The sequence below is a fragment of the Lonchura striata genome, chromosome 9, assembly GCF_046129695.1.
Source record: "Lonchura striata isolate bLonStr1 chromosome 9, bLonStr1.mat, whole genome shotgun sequence".
In the NCBI taxonomy this organism is placed as follows: Eukaryota; Metazoa; Chordata; class Aves; order Passeriformes; family Estrildidae; genus Lonchura; species Lonchura striata.
The window spans coordinates 20,801,669-20,818,610 of NC_134611.1; the positions used below are offsets into that span (position 1 = coordinate 20,801,669).

At 40.0% G+C, this 16,942-nt stretch overlaps 1 protein-coding gene across 3 annotated transcripts in view; it reads left to right on the forward strand.

Moving 5' to 3' along the window:
• The first annotated feature begins 9,452 nt into the window (after nt 1-9,452).
• FNBP1L (formin binding protein 1 like) overlaps nt 9,453-16,942 on the forward strand; it is a 56,790-nt gene continuing 49,300 nt past the window's right edge. For all 3 annotated transcript variants that reach the window (XM_077785451.1, XM_077785450.1, XM_077785452.1), the window contains exon 1: nt 9,453-9,670. In XM_077785451.1, coding sequence (XP_077641577.1) covers nt 9,647-9,670 — 24 coding nt within the window. In that variant the 5' untranslated portion in view covers nt 9,453-9,646. The remainder of the gene's footprint in view (nt 9,671-16,942) is intronic.

Genomic DNA, 16,942 nt, shown 5'->3' on the forward strand with positions numbered 1-16,942 from the left:
CTGTGAGCCTTGCTGTCAACCCATTAAGGTTTGCTGGCAATCAGGACCAATGGGTCCCTTTTTTTTTTCCTGATTTAAATGAGTGCTTTTTGTTTTGATTCCATTGCTACAGAAATCAGTTACTGGGAATTTATTAGCGGCTTTGGAAGTACTTACTCCAGTTGTTGGGTATGTAGTGCATTTGGTATCTAGCACATTTCTACAACAAATGTGCAAGAACTGTGCATTTCTGGAAAGAAACAGATTGAGTGAAAATGTTCTGTTCGTGGTACTGTGCTGTAATACAGCTGAAGCCAATATCTGGGGAGTGGAGGTTTTGCAACAAAATAATTAGACAGTAAATCCAGTTGGATACACCTAATCCCATCCATCAGTCACGGATAAATCTGGTAAAGATAGGTTTTGCTGTGTGGGTGAACCTAGCAGAACCTTCAGTAATCTGGAAATCTGTAATAGATGATGTTCCTGCATATGTTGGGGAAAGAGCTGTTTGATTTTAATTCATCATGGTCATGATTTCTTGTTGCATCAGCTGCAGGAATACATGAAGACTTCTATCTCACAGCTTGAACCAAAAGTTCAGGTAAGGATGGACCATACTTGTTACAACCAGTTTGGGGTTTTTTCTACATTTTAAATGTGAACAGCTACTATGCTTTACATATCAGGGTGAAGATTTATAAGAGGCATATTGAACTATGTAAAGATTACACTTAATTTTAAGGGCAAATGTTCATGTGATTAATTTTTTTAATACTTAAGAGATTTTTTTTTTTGTCTTGTTTCAAAGGAAACAATTGGTTTCTCCCTCAGCCCCCAGCCAGGGTGACTAACATTGGAGTAGTAATATTGCATGGTGTATCTTTTAATGATTTCCACACTCATTTCAGTAGTAATTAGTCCAGTTTTGGTATTAGTTCAAAACCTACTAGTCAGCAATCATAAACTTTTACATCTTCAAAGCATGATACATGTATTAATCAGGTGTAGGCAATATTACACTGTGCTTTGAAGTTAACATTTTCACATGCAACAGAATAAAAGGTGGTGTCCTATGTAGAGGAAAAAGATGTTATCTTCAGGGTAGGGTGAATCATCTAGAGAGCAAATAATTGGGAAAAAAAAACAGACCTGTAAAAGTCATTGTCACAGATGAAAACATTTATTTGTAATATTTATTAATAATGCTTGGGATTGCTGGTTATGGACCAAGGCTTGGTTTCATTAATGTTGTATTCAAGATTAATTCTTTCAGCTCAGAGTGAAAAACCACAGCTGAATTAGAAATCAAATTCAATGTTGTTTTAATTTCAGGTAATTTGTTTTCTCAGGCAGCAGTGTAATCCATGGAAGAGAAGTCCATAAGTCAGGGCAGTGGCAGTGTTAGTAAAGCAAAATCTGACAGTCTTCATCATCCCATCCTGCAATAAAGGAGGTATCACTGCAAAAATATTTGAAAATATGTATGAAGGAGTAATGTGACCAATATTTTTTTTATTCTACTGTAATATAACTGGTGCTATTTCCACACACAGATAATTAATATTCAAGCAGGTAAAAATCAGAATTTAAATTCAGTTGCTTCTTAAGTATGTACTTGCATCTATCTTCCATATTGTCATATAGATCAGTTATTCTATACCTGTGGTAATTTAGTTGTCTGGGATTGTTGGGCAAGTTGTATGCAACTAAGCTCATTATCTTTAAATAATTAATAATTTGTTTTCTTTTTCAATATGTTCTACTGTTGGAAACAATCATATTTTCATTTCTACAAAAAATTTAGAGTTTTTGAGATGCCTTTGTTTGAAAAACTACAGTTCTCGAAATGTAAACAAAATGAAATGTTATGGACAAAAAATTAGATGTGAAAATGGGTCTAAATGCCATGTCACTTCTGTTAACAAAATTTTCCAAATTGTGTAAACAAATATGAAGTATTATTGTACCTTTTTTAAAAAGCACTAGTGGATGTTCTGAGGCAAAGATCACTGCTCAGACTTTGCTCTCAGGAAGGCGATGGGCTGGCAGGCATCCCTTCCAAATGTGAGGGTTCTGGGGCATGAGCCACACGGCCCCGTGGGAGAACTGTAGTTCAGGCAAGCCTGGAGGAAGGACATTGCACTGATTGCTTTAGCTGTGTTTTTGGTTTACTCGTGTGCAAAAGGGATTGAGAATTGCCTGTTTCCCTAAAATGAAATCTCTAGTATTGACTGTGCTACAATAGCATAATTAAAAGTTTTTGCTTTATGGACACAGGATAAAGCTTCTGAATGCTGAGAGTTTTCAAACATATTTGTGTTGGGATGTATTTTTGTAACCTGCCTCAGTAGTCTTTATATTCCAAGCCAAAGGGACAATTTATTCCTAAAATTGAGTTAAATTTTTTATTTGGTGTTGAAAATACTGCATTTTCTAATGTGAAAAAAGGACATAGAAAATAGTAACATCCTTTTGTGGATTGGGTATTAAGGACGCACAGTAGCAACACAACTGAACTCTTGTGTCCTATGTATTGTATTTTTGGAAATTTATCCATTGATGAGATCTGAACATGAGGGTTCTCAAAACAGTGGTAAATCCAAAGGGTTTACCTTGGCTACTAGAAGATGAGTGTGTTAGGGAGGGAGAAGAACAGTCTTAATAAAGTGTGTATATTCTCTTTATATATATATATATTCCCTTTGCATGTAACCTTGCCTCAAAGGGAAAAATGTACAAGGACAAAGGGATGTGGAGGAAAAGTCTCTTACTAGCATATGCAATTGGCTATCTGTTGGATTTGATCTGCCTTTGAAATCCAAAGAGCAAGCATTGCACTTTGAATTTCATTAAATAGCGCTTCAATAGTGTAATGTCACAAAACCAAAATTCTTTCATCATCAAGTGATTTTTTTATATTTGGTTTTGTTCCTCTGGGATTATTTGAAAATTTCTGCAGTTAGTCTCTGATCGGAATCTAACTTGGAACAAATAAAAACGATAAAATGAGTTGTAGCTATCTTTACTAATGGGTAGGGAGACAAAAATGTAAATAATGATTTGCATTGTGGGATATCTATTCTGTGCACAGCACGCTGCTCTCATTCCCATTGTTGATTTATATCCTGATTTCTATTATTTTAATGTGATTGATAGTGGGAAGGAAAGAGTTTTCTTTGACATCTGAATAACTTTTGAGTTTCCCTACAGATTGTGATCCTTTGGATTTTTTTTTCATGCATCAATTAAATGTGGTATTATGCAATGGACATCAACTTTCTCATTAAAGGAATAGGAACCACCCCAGGCATAAAACACGGGAAGTACACGTGAAATTAAACCCCTGGCCGCAGAAATGCAATCCTTTAAGGGAGAGAAGTGAGGACCTGCGCTGCATGGAAGGTAGGACAGTGAGGGGGTCGTTGGCGCTCTCGGTTTCCCGTGAATGTCGCTCGCAGGCGCTGAGCGGGACGGGGCGGCAGCGGCGGGGCCGTGTCCGTGCCGTGTCCGTGCCGTGGCCGTGCCGTGTCCGTGCCGGGGCCGTGTCCGTGCCGTGGCCGTGCCGTGTCCGTGCCGGGGCCGTGTCCGTGCCGTGGCCGTGCCGTGTCCGTGCCGTGTCCGTGCCGCTGCCGGGGCCGTGTCCGTGCCGGGGCCGTGTCCGTGCCGCCGTGTCCGTGCCGCTGCCGGGGCCGTGTCCGTGTCCGTGCCGGGGCCGTGTCCGTGCCGCTGCCGGGGCCGTGTCCGTGCCGGGGCCGTGTCCGTGCCGCTGCCGGGGCCGTGTCCGTGCCGGGGCCGTGTCCGTGCCGCCGTGTCCGTGCCGCCGTGTCCGTGCCGGGGCCGTGTCGTGCCGCCGCCGGGGCCGTGTCCGTGCCGGGGCCGTGTCCGTGCCGGGGCCGTGTCCGTGCCGGGGCCGTGTCGTGCCGCTGCCGGGGCCGGGGCCGGGGCCGTGTCCGTGCCGCTGCCGGGGCCGTGTCCGTGCCGGGGCCGTGTCGTGCCGCCGCCGGGGCCGGCGCTGCCGGCAGGCGGCTGTCGAGCCCCGAACGTGCCTTTGAGCCGTGTGTGCCCAAACTGCTGAGCGTGACCCCGGCCGCTCTGTGCTGATAATGCGCGAACCACTTCTAAATTAAAACTCGCTAGGGAGATTAAACAGTAACCTAGGATGCCGAGCGTGTTCAAATATTAAGGTAGATTTTGCCCAACTGTGCATACATTTGTTTCTGATTGTAATTCAAAATCAGATGATAGTAAAACATTGCCTAGCAAGTCTTAAAATGGGTGGTGCTGATCATTTGCTACACATTCATCTACTATTTATTTCTCTACAGCTTGAATTAGTACCATGACAGCCTCCATCTTTCATTATTGATATGTATGTTAATTCATGCACTCTGCTGTAAAGCTGCTATTGGTGCTGAGAGCAGTGACTGTTGAAGTTTTTGGTTATTATGTAAAAGCTATAATCTATATGCTCATAGATAATATGGTAATGGAAAAAAATTGAATATAGGATTCACCATGGCCATACTTAACTCTGCACATTAGATACAGCTTGGTGTTCTTTTAATTTAATGTGTATGGGTTGATGGGAGAATGGAGAAGACATGGATTAGGTGAACCAAAGATAACAGAAATTAAGGTAGCAAAGCCATTTATGGTTATGTTTTGATATAATTCTGAAGGGATGTATAGTGGAAGCAAATGGATTTCAAGCAGGCAATGAAAGCATTAGAGTTGAAAATCATATTTTAAAGTAATGATTTTTGTGTGTTCCCTGATACTTTGTCCAGCCTCTGCGTTGGGATACAGTTTATATTATCAAAAGGAAATGCTGAATAATCATGTGATAGTCTTGTTTCACTGGGAAAAAAATAAATGGCTGTGAAATAGGGCTGTTTGTGCTTATAATATTGCTAGTGATGCTGATTGACAGCACATTTTCTCTGCTACATATGGCAAGGGAAGATGGCTCTTGTCAATAGTGCAGGCAAAAAAAAGTGAGCACAGGATATTTCGTAAAAGCAGATGGAAGTTCTCATTTTCCTCCTATTTATAGCTGGTGTTTGTAGTGTCCTTTCAGTTCTGTTATCCGATCAATGTTAATGTATTTCTGTTTGCTGAAATGAGAAGGAAAAGAAAGAAACAAGCCTTTCTTTTGCTATTAATTCCAGTACAGAAACTGGACTGGAAATGCTGGAGGGGTACAGTTCTTCCCACAAAAATTCACAGATAGGAGAAAAACTCAGCAGTGGCTGAGTTTGCACTAATAAATGAAATTTTCCTTCTGCCTTGAAGCAGGAGTGGTGTGGTCTAACTAATACAGTTTCCTGGTAATTTTCTGCTTTAAATAAAAAATAAATCAGTACTTAGAGTAAAACCATAAGTTTATTTTGCCTAATAGTTGAAATAGGAACCAAGTGGAAATAAGTTTCTAGGCAGATGCTGAGCTCCCAAGACTTTGCATTCTGCTGGTTATGGTTAACCAACCTCTGGGAGACACAGGAAGTCTGTGGGGAGCTGGGCATAAGCTGAAGTGTCAGGACACCTATTCTTGTGTCTCAAAGTGTTTCCTGAGCTGTGAAGTAATGATTACCCACTCAGCACATGGAAGTGTTATGAACATTAATATTTTTTTAAATGAGAGCACTTAGAGTGCTGGTGATGGGGGAAATACATGTGTAAAGGAAGGAAGGAGCTAAATTCTTTTGTTTTTGAAGCAGAAAGAGAAAATGTTTTTTGCAACCCTTCTTATTTTTTGTGGAGTAAAAATCCAATTTTAATATGACAAAGAGTCTGCTGGCTAGCAGAGAAATGGATTAATAGCACCTCACACTGAGACAGAGATATTTGGAAGTAATTTGTTTGGTCCTGCTGAGTTTGTGGCAGTGGAAAGCTAAGCTGCTTCTGTCTTTAGAAAGTGTGCCCACAGGGAGTGCCAGACAGCTTTTCTGCCACTCCAAATTAATGATTCAGATTGTTTTTCTGCCAAGATAATATCCTTAGGTACACTAGGAAACTCAAGTAGATTCTGTTGAAAAGTGAACAGAATTAACAAAATACACAACTACTGTAATAATTAGAATTATGTGGATTCAATCAGAATGCAGAATTGGGTCGTTTTCTTTTAAAGCCTGCATTAATGAGTCAATGATGGGGAAAACATCTAAATATAAATCTTCTAAGCTAAAAATAAATTATCATCTGCCAGAAGCAGCTAGTGGTTTACAAGGATATTAGAACAATGCAATCTGTCATGAAGCCTTTTCTGCATGTAACATTACTTGAATATGTCTTTAATATGTTCTCGAGTCCCTTTGGTTGCACCCCTCCTCCAGATGATGATTTTAAGGATGTGACTAGAAGAATAAAAGTCTTTAGGGTACTCTTTGTTTAATTATTTCTAGGCTGAGGGTCAGTTGCATTCCCTGATAATGGAAACAATGTCACAATTGTGAGTGATGAATTTTACCATTTCCGGTAATATCCTGCAGAGATGTGGCAGACTCTTCCCCTTGTCTTACAGCTTGGTCATTTCATATCATCAACTGCTAAACTGGAGGAGAGCTCAGGAATTATATGGGAATCTCCTAAAGCAAGAGTGTGCTTAAGCAGGAAAAGGGGGTAACAGTGGCTGATGTCAGATTTCTCACTAGGCTGAAGTGGTAAGTATTATGCTGCTAAGTCTTCTGCTTTATTTTCAATTATTTAAAATATGTTTCAGTCACATGGTCTTAATATACTGTTCATGAATTCCAAATCTTGCAATAATTTGTCTAAATGCTTTTTGTCTCTTAACTTCAAATCCCTTACCTGTGTAGCTTATTAGCTCTATAGTCTTTACTGATTGAGTTTTAGTTAAGTAAAAGTGAAATGCACATTTCTATGTATGTACCTGATACATAAATGTGCTTCTGTTTTTGGAAGAAGTATGGGTTAAAAGCAAACTAAAAATCAGAAAGCAATCTTGAAAATAGTTGTGCCCATTTAAATTCAAACACTAATAAAACCACTGAAATATGTTGGGAAGAAATAGGCTTTGCACTTAACTTTTTGGCATCTTCTTCATCCTTTGAGGCAGGTTTTGTGCTAATTCTCTGCAAAATGAGAATCACAATGCCTGCAGAAACACTAGGTTGGGTCCCAGAAACAGTATGTTTCTGTGTACAACTTCTAATCAGCCTGACTTCCCAAGTCTAACTGTTAACCTCCAAAGATGAATAATTAGTCAGGCTGCAGCAGTGCTCTGGTGCAATGATAGTGTCCTGTTCTGGTGCTGGCTTGTTCAAAGCCTGTGCAGGAACTTCTTTTGATTGCTCCTCTTTATTGTATATGTGTGCTCTTAAAAGGCAGGTACAGCCCAGAGCTGCTGTGTAACACCTGTCCTATTTTACAGAGTATTTCAGAGCAGCCTCTCAATCAGTCCTGGGGGTTGTGCAGTTCCTCAGAATCTCTGGAACATCCTGCAGCCCCAATGCTTCCTGTACCTTTGGGTTTGTAAAGGTGTTTTTCAGGGAGAGCTGCTTGGAAAGAAGGAATCCTGTTTGTCCTGGGAAAAACTCTCATTGCTAAAATTAGGCTTTTTAAGCATATCTAAGTAGCTAAATATTGTATTCATGTACCCATGATATAGGCTGCAGTCTCCTTCTTCTAAAATATCACCAGATCACCAGAAATCATTTTGTTACATTGCTGTAAATAGAAAACAAATTCTGACATGTTGAGAATGTTGGCATTGCATGTTTTGCAGAAATAGGGGTAATTAGTTAATTCTTAAATTAGAGTTAAAGAAGGTTCATGTATCAGTCAACCAACTATAAATAAACAAATATATTTATATAATGGATTGAAACTCTATTGATGTATATTTAATGCAATGAAAAGCTAGTATTTAAATTTGAGTGCCATTTAAGTGCCTGATTTCCAATGCTTCTGACTCCATAGATTTAGAACTTAGGATCAATTTTCCAGTAGATTAATTTCCAATACTTTATTGGGGTTTCTAAAATCGAAAATTTTAGCTCTAAAGTTGTTTTTCTAGAGTTCATTTTTAGATGTCTAAACTGAAACAATTGCAAATCTGAATTTTCCTGAAATAATCAGGAAGTGAAAAATCCTGCCAACAATTTTCAAATTCACATCAAGACTCTTGCCTCTAGTGTCTACGAAAGGTTCAGTGTACATTTGTTTCTCAAAGTGTTCCTTTTTAAAAAAAATAAAGTGCCATATCAGTCATCCAAGACCAAAGCTGCCCAAATTGTTGCATGCATTTATAAACCTTGGTTGGGACACAGTGCAGTATGGATTACATGTAAAAATGCCTCTTTCTAAAATTATTACATATGCAGCACGTTACAAGAGGAACATTGAAAACTTACAAAATTAACTAATTATTTTAATTTTTTCTTCATTGTATTTTGAACACATGCTATTTCATTATATCATCTGATTATATTTTTTTAGGAATTGTATTAAGATATGTGACAAGCTGGTATCTAAGCAAAAGGCTGATTGATCTTATTAGCATTTAATGGACATTGTTTTTTGCCAATTCTGAAAGCTATGTAAGTTGACTGAATTTAAACATATATGTGAACTATGAAAATAATTAATAAATATTTCTGCTTCATTACCTAAATCCTCAATATATGTTCTGCTTGCTGAATATTTTCAGTAATTAATACAATCTACCAAATTAATGTGCCAGACTTCAACTGAACTGTGCCCACATGTGGAATCTCATCTTCAGAATCTAAAATGTGGAGGGTTCATGACTAGAACTAAAAATAGAACTACACCTAAATTGTGATGCAAAGGCACAATACCTGAAAGGTGACTTGGGAATGAAAAAATGATTTAAGTAATTTTTTGTTTCATGATATAGAGGCTTAGCAGTATTTATTATTTTAGTATTTATTGAGTTTTTATCCCACCTTATAAATATTATTTCTAAGCAAAAAGGAGAGGAAAATAAAGAAATCATGCCCTCAGAGGGGAATTTAATTCAGGTGACTTTCAAAACATTTGCTTTCTATTAGTAGCTTTGTAACACGTTGGTGGAAAAAATAATCTTTGACAAGGATTTAACACCTGTCCTTTTCTAGTTGCTGAGGAAAGTCCCTGTTACAGTCAGTATGATTCATTCAAGTACTCTATGAAAAATGAGCTATTTCCCTCAGCTGCCTCCCTCACCTTTCCTAAAACCTCAATTTGTGATTTCCATCCAGAGCTGCGATGTAAACAATACACAAATCGTTGTTTGCGTCTGTGTGTCGGCGCGGTGCCCGGCGAGGAGGGGGCGAGCCGGGACCCCGCCGCCGCCGGCCGTGACTCAGCGCCCGGGGCCGGGACACGGAGCCGCGAGCCTCGCCGCCGCCCCGTTCCTGAGCAGCAGCGCGGGGCCGCCGCGGGCGCGGCACCTTCGCCCCGCGGCCGCTCCCGGCCCGGCCCCGCCGCTCCAGCCAGACCCGCCCCTCTCCCAGTCTCCTCCGCGGCTCCCCTCCCGAGCCAGGCGGAGCTGGAGCTGGGAGCGACGTCGTTCCTCGCCGCCGCTGCCGCCTCTCCCCAGTGACCGAGGGCACCAGCGCTGCCCGGGGGGCCCCGTTCTCCGGCCGCCGCCCGCCGCCTCATCCCCGCCTCTGCCGGAGCCGGCACTGCCCGCGGAGCAGCCATGAGCTGGGGCACGGAGCTGTGGGTGAGTCCCGGCTCGCCTCTCATTGTGTCTGAGATCGCCGCCTTCCCTTGTCTGCTCGGGCGGCTGCCCCGGGGAGGCGCGGAGCGGCCGGAGCCGAGGCGCTGCGCTTTGTTCGGCGCGGGGGCTCGGGCGGGCGGAGGGCGGCGGCGCCGGGGCGCGGTGCGCGCGCCGCCTGCGCGGCCGTGGCGCTGCCCGGGGCGGCCCCGCGCCCTCCGCCCGCCCGGCGCGGTCCCGGCGGGACGGGCGCTTTGTGCGCGGCGGGCCGAGCGCCGCGCTCCGCCTGGCGGCCGGCCCTCACCGCGCTCCTGGCGCGGCCCGGCGCGGCGCGGCCCGGGCGGCGGCCCGCACCGGGCAGCCTCGGGGCGGCGGCAGAGCTGCTGCTCCCCCGAAAAGCGCCGGGCTGCTCAGAGCGGCAGAGCGTTTTCAGTTGCCGGCCCTAACTAGAGGCAGCTACTGTACAGCTTTGTCTCTAAAAGTACCGCAGAATGTTGGGTAACGCTGCATTGTGTTTGTTTTAAACACGAAGATTTGGCAGCAAGGAGACAGGCGGTTTCTCTCTCGTGTTAGGTCTTTTCTTAAAGCTCTCCTCTTCCCTCCGAAGGACGGCAGAGCAGGGGCTGCTCCCGGGGGAGTGCCGGAGCGAAGCACGGCGGTGTCTGCTCGCAGTGGTGGCGTCTTGTGTCTCCTCTGTCAGGTTCCCTGCTGCTGGAGCTAACGCTGCTCGTGAGAATGCTTAGGCACAAAAAAGAATAGTACCAGGGAGTGTTTAACGTCCCCACTTTAAATGCCGCCTGCCCTGCATTTACTTGCTTGCTTTTAAAGACTGTGAAGCAGAGACTTTTGTGCTAAGAAAAAAAATTACAGAAAGCTAAACGTTGCAGCATGAAGTCTGGTCCAGGAACTTAATCTGGACCTAGCATTTTAGGTTGTTTTTTTATTTTTTAATTTTTTGACCTTTTTTTTAATTTTTTTTGGTGTTGAATTAAATACCTTTATCAGTATTTTATAATGCAGGGCTATTAGTCTCTAGAGGAGCAAAGATCTGCTCCACACCGAGACAAGTGGTTGCCCGAGGAGCCGGGGCGGAGTGCCTGGGTGGGGCGCGGGGACTGGGAGTGCCCGCGGAGCTCCTGAAGCCACCTGAATTAAGTTGTGTCTGATTATGCAAAATGAAGATGTAATAGCATCACGTGTACTACGTGGAGAAGCCTGATTTAAAGGTCTTTAGGGGTTACTTTAATGTTTTGCATAGTACCTTGTACTTTACTAGGATTTGTAGCACGGTGAGAATTCAGACAAAATACACTTTTTAAGTACTAATGACACTGCTGTAGCAGGCTTGAAATCTAAAACTGTTGTGATATTGGCAGTGAGGAGTAAGTAAAAGCTGTGAATTATATTGGCCACACAAGAGTGTGTGTGCAGCTCATGCCTGTGTGAACTTCAGGTGAGGGGTGAGTGTCACTTAAGGAGAGTGGGGTTGGCATTTGGGTGAGCACTGACTGTAAGCACTCAGGTATGTATTGCTTTAGTTTTAGCTTACTCATGTCTGCTCATTTTCTCAGCCTCTTAATTGTATTTGGGTTTTTTTTTTTGTTCATCTTGTAGATGACATTTGAAGGTTTTATACTCTGTCTTGTGTTCAGTTTTGTGTGAAAGTGCTTGTCTTTGTCCTGGGTTTAAGAAACACATTAAAAAAGATGGATTTTGACCTCAGACTTCCTTTTAATGACGGGCATTTAACTTGTGGTGTTGTGAAACTAGCTGAAGTTTATTTTGACGTACTATATTTCTTTTCTCATAAGTCACTAATTCTTATGCATTAGTTGAAAGAAATGCCAGAAATTTAAGCTAAATGTTTTACTGCAATACTTTTACTGTAGCAAAATTTAATGTATTTTTTGCTTGATATCTGGAGATGACCTGCAACTCTACACTGAGTTAACTTCTTGCGTAAAATGGCCTGTTTGTAACTATGTAACTAGACTTTGACAATGCAAGTTTTTACATTACAGGGTACCTTTTACATTTTTTTAGATTGAATCCAGTCATACTTCAAAAAATATACTATGTTATGAATCAAACTGGTTTCTTAGAAGAATATTCAGTGCTTCACTTACTGTTAAAAAGGATTAAACTTTAATTGTGCTGGGCAAGTAAAGATTACTTTTTTGGAGATCTGGCACAAAATCAAATTCATTAAGAATTACCTTAAATCTAGGTTAAAAGCACAAGGAAAAACATTGTGGGTCTTAAAAGACAGGGCTCTGAACAAGATGAAAACAAACTTTTAGACATATTTGTGTTCTGCTGTAGCAATTCCTCCATCATTCCCTGTTATGAGCATCAGTGGAGCTTCAGGAGGCAGCCCGAGCTGCTCTGTGTTTGCTGATGGCAGCAGGGCACGAGGTGTTCTGTCCCCAGCTGCAGAGAGCTCGTCTGCTCAGGTTTTCTGGACACCTCATTGGGCCTAAAGCTTAGTGCTTTCAGCTCATAAAATGGATTTTTTCAGGGTTAAATCTGGTATCTAGATCATAATTTAAAAAAAACATTTGCACTTACGTATATATGGTTTGCTAATTCATTGAAGCAAATTTGATGATTCTGTATCAGACTTTTTAAATATCTCCTTAACTCTGCCTTGTTAAGCTGTATCTCTTCATGCTGTTTTTTGGTATTTTATGCTGATTCACAGTTCTATTTTGGACACAGTAAAAAACTGAGCATAGATGAATATAGAGACAAATAAGGAGCCAGAAGAAAAATTAGGGGAAAAGGAAAGCAACTCATGTCTGGTATTTATGTAGTAATTATTAAACATAGCAATTCTGTTATTGAAATTATACGTGTGCTAATTAAATGGTTACATCAGAGACCGGACAAAGGAAAGGTTTTCTTTGATTTCCAGTATTTCCTAATTCTTTAAATCAGGTAGCTGTTTGTTTTTCAAGCAAGTATTTTTTTTAACAAGTACACCACCATTCTCTGAAGTGAGTGTGCATTGTACAAAATGTGTATGTCTTGATTAGACTAAAGCACTTGGTGCTTTTCAATGTGTCTTGGCCAAAAAGCATGCTCCTTGTTGTATTTCTTTTGATAACTTTGAATGAAATAATAATTCATAATTATGTAAAGTAATAATAACAAAATAAATGTCAAATCATATACGCCATCCTGTGATTAGAACTGTTTCATTCCACAACATTTTCTGTGCTGTGGGAAATATGCTCTCCTTTTCTGCTTTCTTACTACAATAAAAAAATTTGATCATGCTTTGAAAGTAGTATTCAACTAACAGTTTTATTCTCATCAGTGTGTGTGCCTTTGTGGTCACTCTGTAGCGTGTTCCTTATGGTATGACCACACAGGACCCAAGGTACTTTGGTGAACTGCTTTGCATAATATTCTCTTAAGGGTTAGAACAGAGTAGAAGAGCACTGGCAAGTCTTGTCTAATTCAGTTGAAATACATTTTATTAATGAGTGCCAAATTTTCCTATCTCTGATATATAATTTCTTCGTAGATAACATTTGTAAAGCAGTAATCATCTGAGGAAAGGTGGCATATAATCACAAAATAACATTGCTACACTTCATTAGTAGTAGAAAATTGCTGCTCTTTATTTAGATACAGATAGTTTTCAGAATTAACTTTTTGGAATGTGTCATGCTTTTTTCAAATACTGCACACAATAGGAGGGTTTATACATGGAAGTTGTGGTTAGATTTGTATTTTTGCTTTATGAAGTGCCCTGACTTCTGTCACACTGTGCTGCAATGTCCAAGGCAAGAATAGATAGATGGGACTAAAATTGGGGTGGGGTTTAGTAACTTTAAATATTTGGAAATAATTTGATAGATTATGGTATGTTTAAGAATCTTCTCAGCGTGAGCATCTGTTCAGTGTGTGTTTCTGTACATCTGGAGCTCTTTTCATGGTGGGTGTAAAGTGTATGAATAGTATTAACATAGAATATTTTAAAAATACATCTGATTATTATTGCCATCTTGGGTTATTGTGCTGTTAAATTGAGTATGTAGTGCATTTGTTTTGATGCTAAATGCTTACTAAGCTTTGGAGACTGGAGTGTAGCTGATAATGAAGTTCTTGGTGTAATGAGAGGAGACAGTGTGATTGGCACTCTGTAGTGGCTTCTTTGGAAATTAATTAAAGAGTTGTGCTGTCTCTTTAAAAAGAAAATCCAGCCAGGAAGGATGTTTTTTAACTTCGGATGCACGTTCTGTTGTTCCAACCCCTGTGAACTCCTTAATAGCAGTTGGCAGAAAAAGAGTTTGAATTCCATGTCAGAACATTTTCAGTCTGTAGAACCAGTCTAGCCATCTGTTTCTCACCTCTTGATAAATATTTAAAACAGACATTTTGCTGAGGGCTTTTTGTGCTGAGATTTCATGATTAAAAAGAAATGGCTATAGAAGATTTAATGATACTATTGTTGTGAGCTCCTTGGGGCCAGAAGCACACCATCTTTTATAATTAAGAAACCACTAGCACTGTAGAGTAGTATTTCAGAAATTACTTATGTTGGACCAAAGAAAGATCAAAGAATATTTGGTGATGTGCTCTTTTTAATCTTTCCTTGAACAAAATTCATTCTGTGCATAAACCCAAGTTCTGTTTTTAAAAATATTGAATAACTCAGTTGCATCAGTAATTTTTCAAAAGCTGTTAAAACTTTTCTTATGCTTCCAGTCCTGCTTTCAGACATTGTTTCCTTCTTGCTTTGAAATCTTAGCCTTTTTTTGTAGAAGATAAATCATGTGGTGATGTTGTCTAATCTTAAAAGTTGTCAAGTGTAATTATATATGAAAAACATCCACACAATGTAAATATGAGTTAGCCTCAAAAAGTAGCTATTATATAGCATACTTATGTTGTAGTAATTTATTGCATTTTTGTTCACTAGATTAGAAAATTTATTTTTAGCTAAATTGAAGGTTTTTTTCTTGAAACTGAGACACCTTTCTTGACTGATAATGTGGACATGGCTATGTAGTTACTAGCATTATTAATACAGACAAAAAAAACCACTCTCAGTAATTCTAAATTTGAAGCCATATCCCATTTGGAAGTTATTATGTGCTTTTGAATCTTAATATTTTGTAAGCTTACTTTCCAGTGTGCTGACCCATACTCTGTTGAAGAAACAGGGGGATGTTTGAGAGATGGGACGTGGATTTTTTTTTTGCCCCCAGATTTCTCCGTCAGTGTAACCCAAAGACTGCAAACAGTACTCTGTATAGATTCTTTCTTCAGGGGGTACTCTTGCTGCTGTGGTCTGCAAATGTGTGCAAGGAATGTGTCTTGTTGCTGAAGTATAAGATTACAGTGTTTTCCAGATGCATGAGATGGTTACAAATGTCCCGTGTTTTGGGTGACATGCTGCACAAAATGCCTGATCGCTGTGAGGTTCCTGTCTTTCACAAGCAGTATTGTGTGGCTTACCTCATCCTTGGGAAGACCTGAGATTTCCAACTAGAAAGTTATGTAAGGACCAAATACTTGGTTGTTGAAAGTGTAGTTACTTTTGGCTTTGGTGTGAAAACAATTGTACTGAGTTTTAGTTGGAAATGTTTATCCATATTTTTCCAGCAATTGTCTGGTTCATAAACATCTGACCTTTTTACTGTTTTTTTCAGGAAGGGGTGTGTCATTGTCATGAGACTCTTATCAGTTTGGGTTTGATGTTGAACGTAATTTAAGAATGCATACATGTGTCTTTGGCTGTCTGTTTAGAAAGTGGGGTTTTTGAGTTTTGAAAGCTTTATCATCTGATATCTATTAAAAAGACGTGTTTTTATTTATGGCCCCACTTGTTTATGTACTTGGAAGTGTATATGCTTTTCAGTGAAGCTTGTACAAACAAACATGGGACTTTACTAATCTGGAAATTCTGAACACTGGAAAAGTATTGCTGTCTTATAAAAGATGTATGCAGTATCCTTGTTGATAGTACAAAATTTAGGAGTTGCCTGTATCAAGATTTTAAATGTTGCAGCTCTCATTTGATTTCCTGAGTGAGAATAGTAAAAAGGTTGTTGGCGACTGCAGGATCTTTATCTCAGCCAAGCTGAGGATTTCTTTAAAGCATGTATCTGTCAAAGTAATGATCTCTGGAATCACAAATCCCTCAGAATTTGGGATGAAAAAAAGTATGGGAAGATAAAAGTCTGTTGCAATGTGCTCATGAGCTGAGGGTTGCCCCAGCAGGTAGGATTGGTGCTTTCAGCTGTTTGCAGGTAAATGCTGGAAGACAGAAGGTTTGTTGTTATTGCTTGTGTAGAGTAGTCACTGATGCTGTAGATGTACTGAAATAAGTCTGATATCTAAAAAATAATTAGTATTGTTTTTAAATTAGTTCTTATACTGGACTGATCTGGGTGAGACCCTAATTTATTAATATAGCATCTTTTAATACTTCAGTCCTTACATTTGCAGAGCACTTTTTAGTGTTCTTGGTAAACGTAGTACTTGAGTAGCATAGCGTGTTTTGTTTTTTTGTGGAGGGGAAGTTATTTAACACAATTCAGATTAAATTTTCATTGTTCATGCAACATGTGCATACTTTTTAAAGAACTTGAATTCTTTTTGGTAGAGAAAATAATTCCCTGAAGTCCAGATATGTTCAGCTTTTTCCTTGTAATGGTGAACAAACTGTTCAGTGAAAGTGAAATTCTTGTCTGATTGTTTCATTTTGCCCCTAGTGAGTTTACGTACCCTGGTCCCAGTGCTCTCTTGGCAGAAAATTTAGGTTTGTCTTCACATGCATGTCAGTGCTTCAGCTGGATGGGAAAAGAAGGAAAAAAAAAAGTATTGTTGTAATAAAAGCCTTCTGGTTTTCATTAAAATGCAGACCCTCTGCACTGACTTTGTTTATGGAATTATCTGCAATAAGTTTATGCGTTGCTGGGTTTTTTTCAGCTACAAGCTCTAGTCTAAGAGGAGAGTGGAAGGAGTATTGCATTTTGTGCTAGGTGACTAGAACAGGAAAGGGCTGAATTTAGGCGTACTGAATTTTCTGAAAATATCTACAATGTGGACATTTGAAATAGTTACATGCAAGATTCACGAATACCTTTTCATTGATTTTTTTTTTTTTTTAAATTCAGAACTCTGCTTCTGCTTTGTCTTTTGTGATTAACTTTTGCATTAGCCTAATTAAACTGTTTTCTGGCATCGTGCTTTGTACATTTCCCGGTAGTTTTATTACTGTTTACATATTTTGAAGGAGAAATACAGTCTTACTGTGAGCTA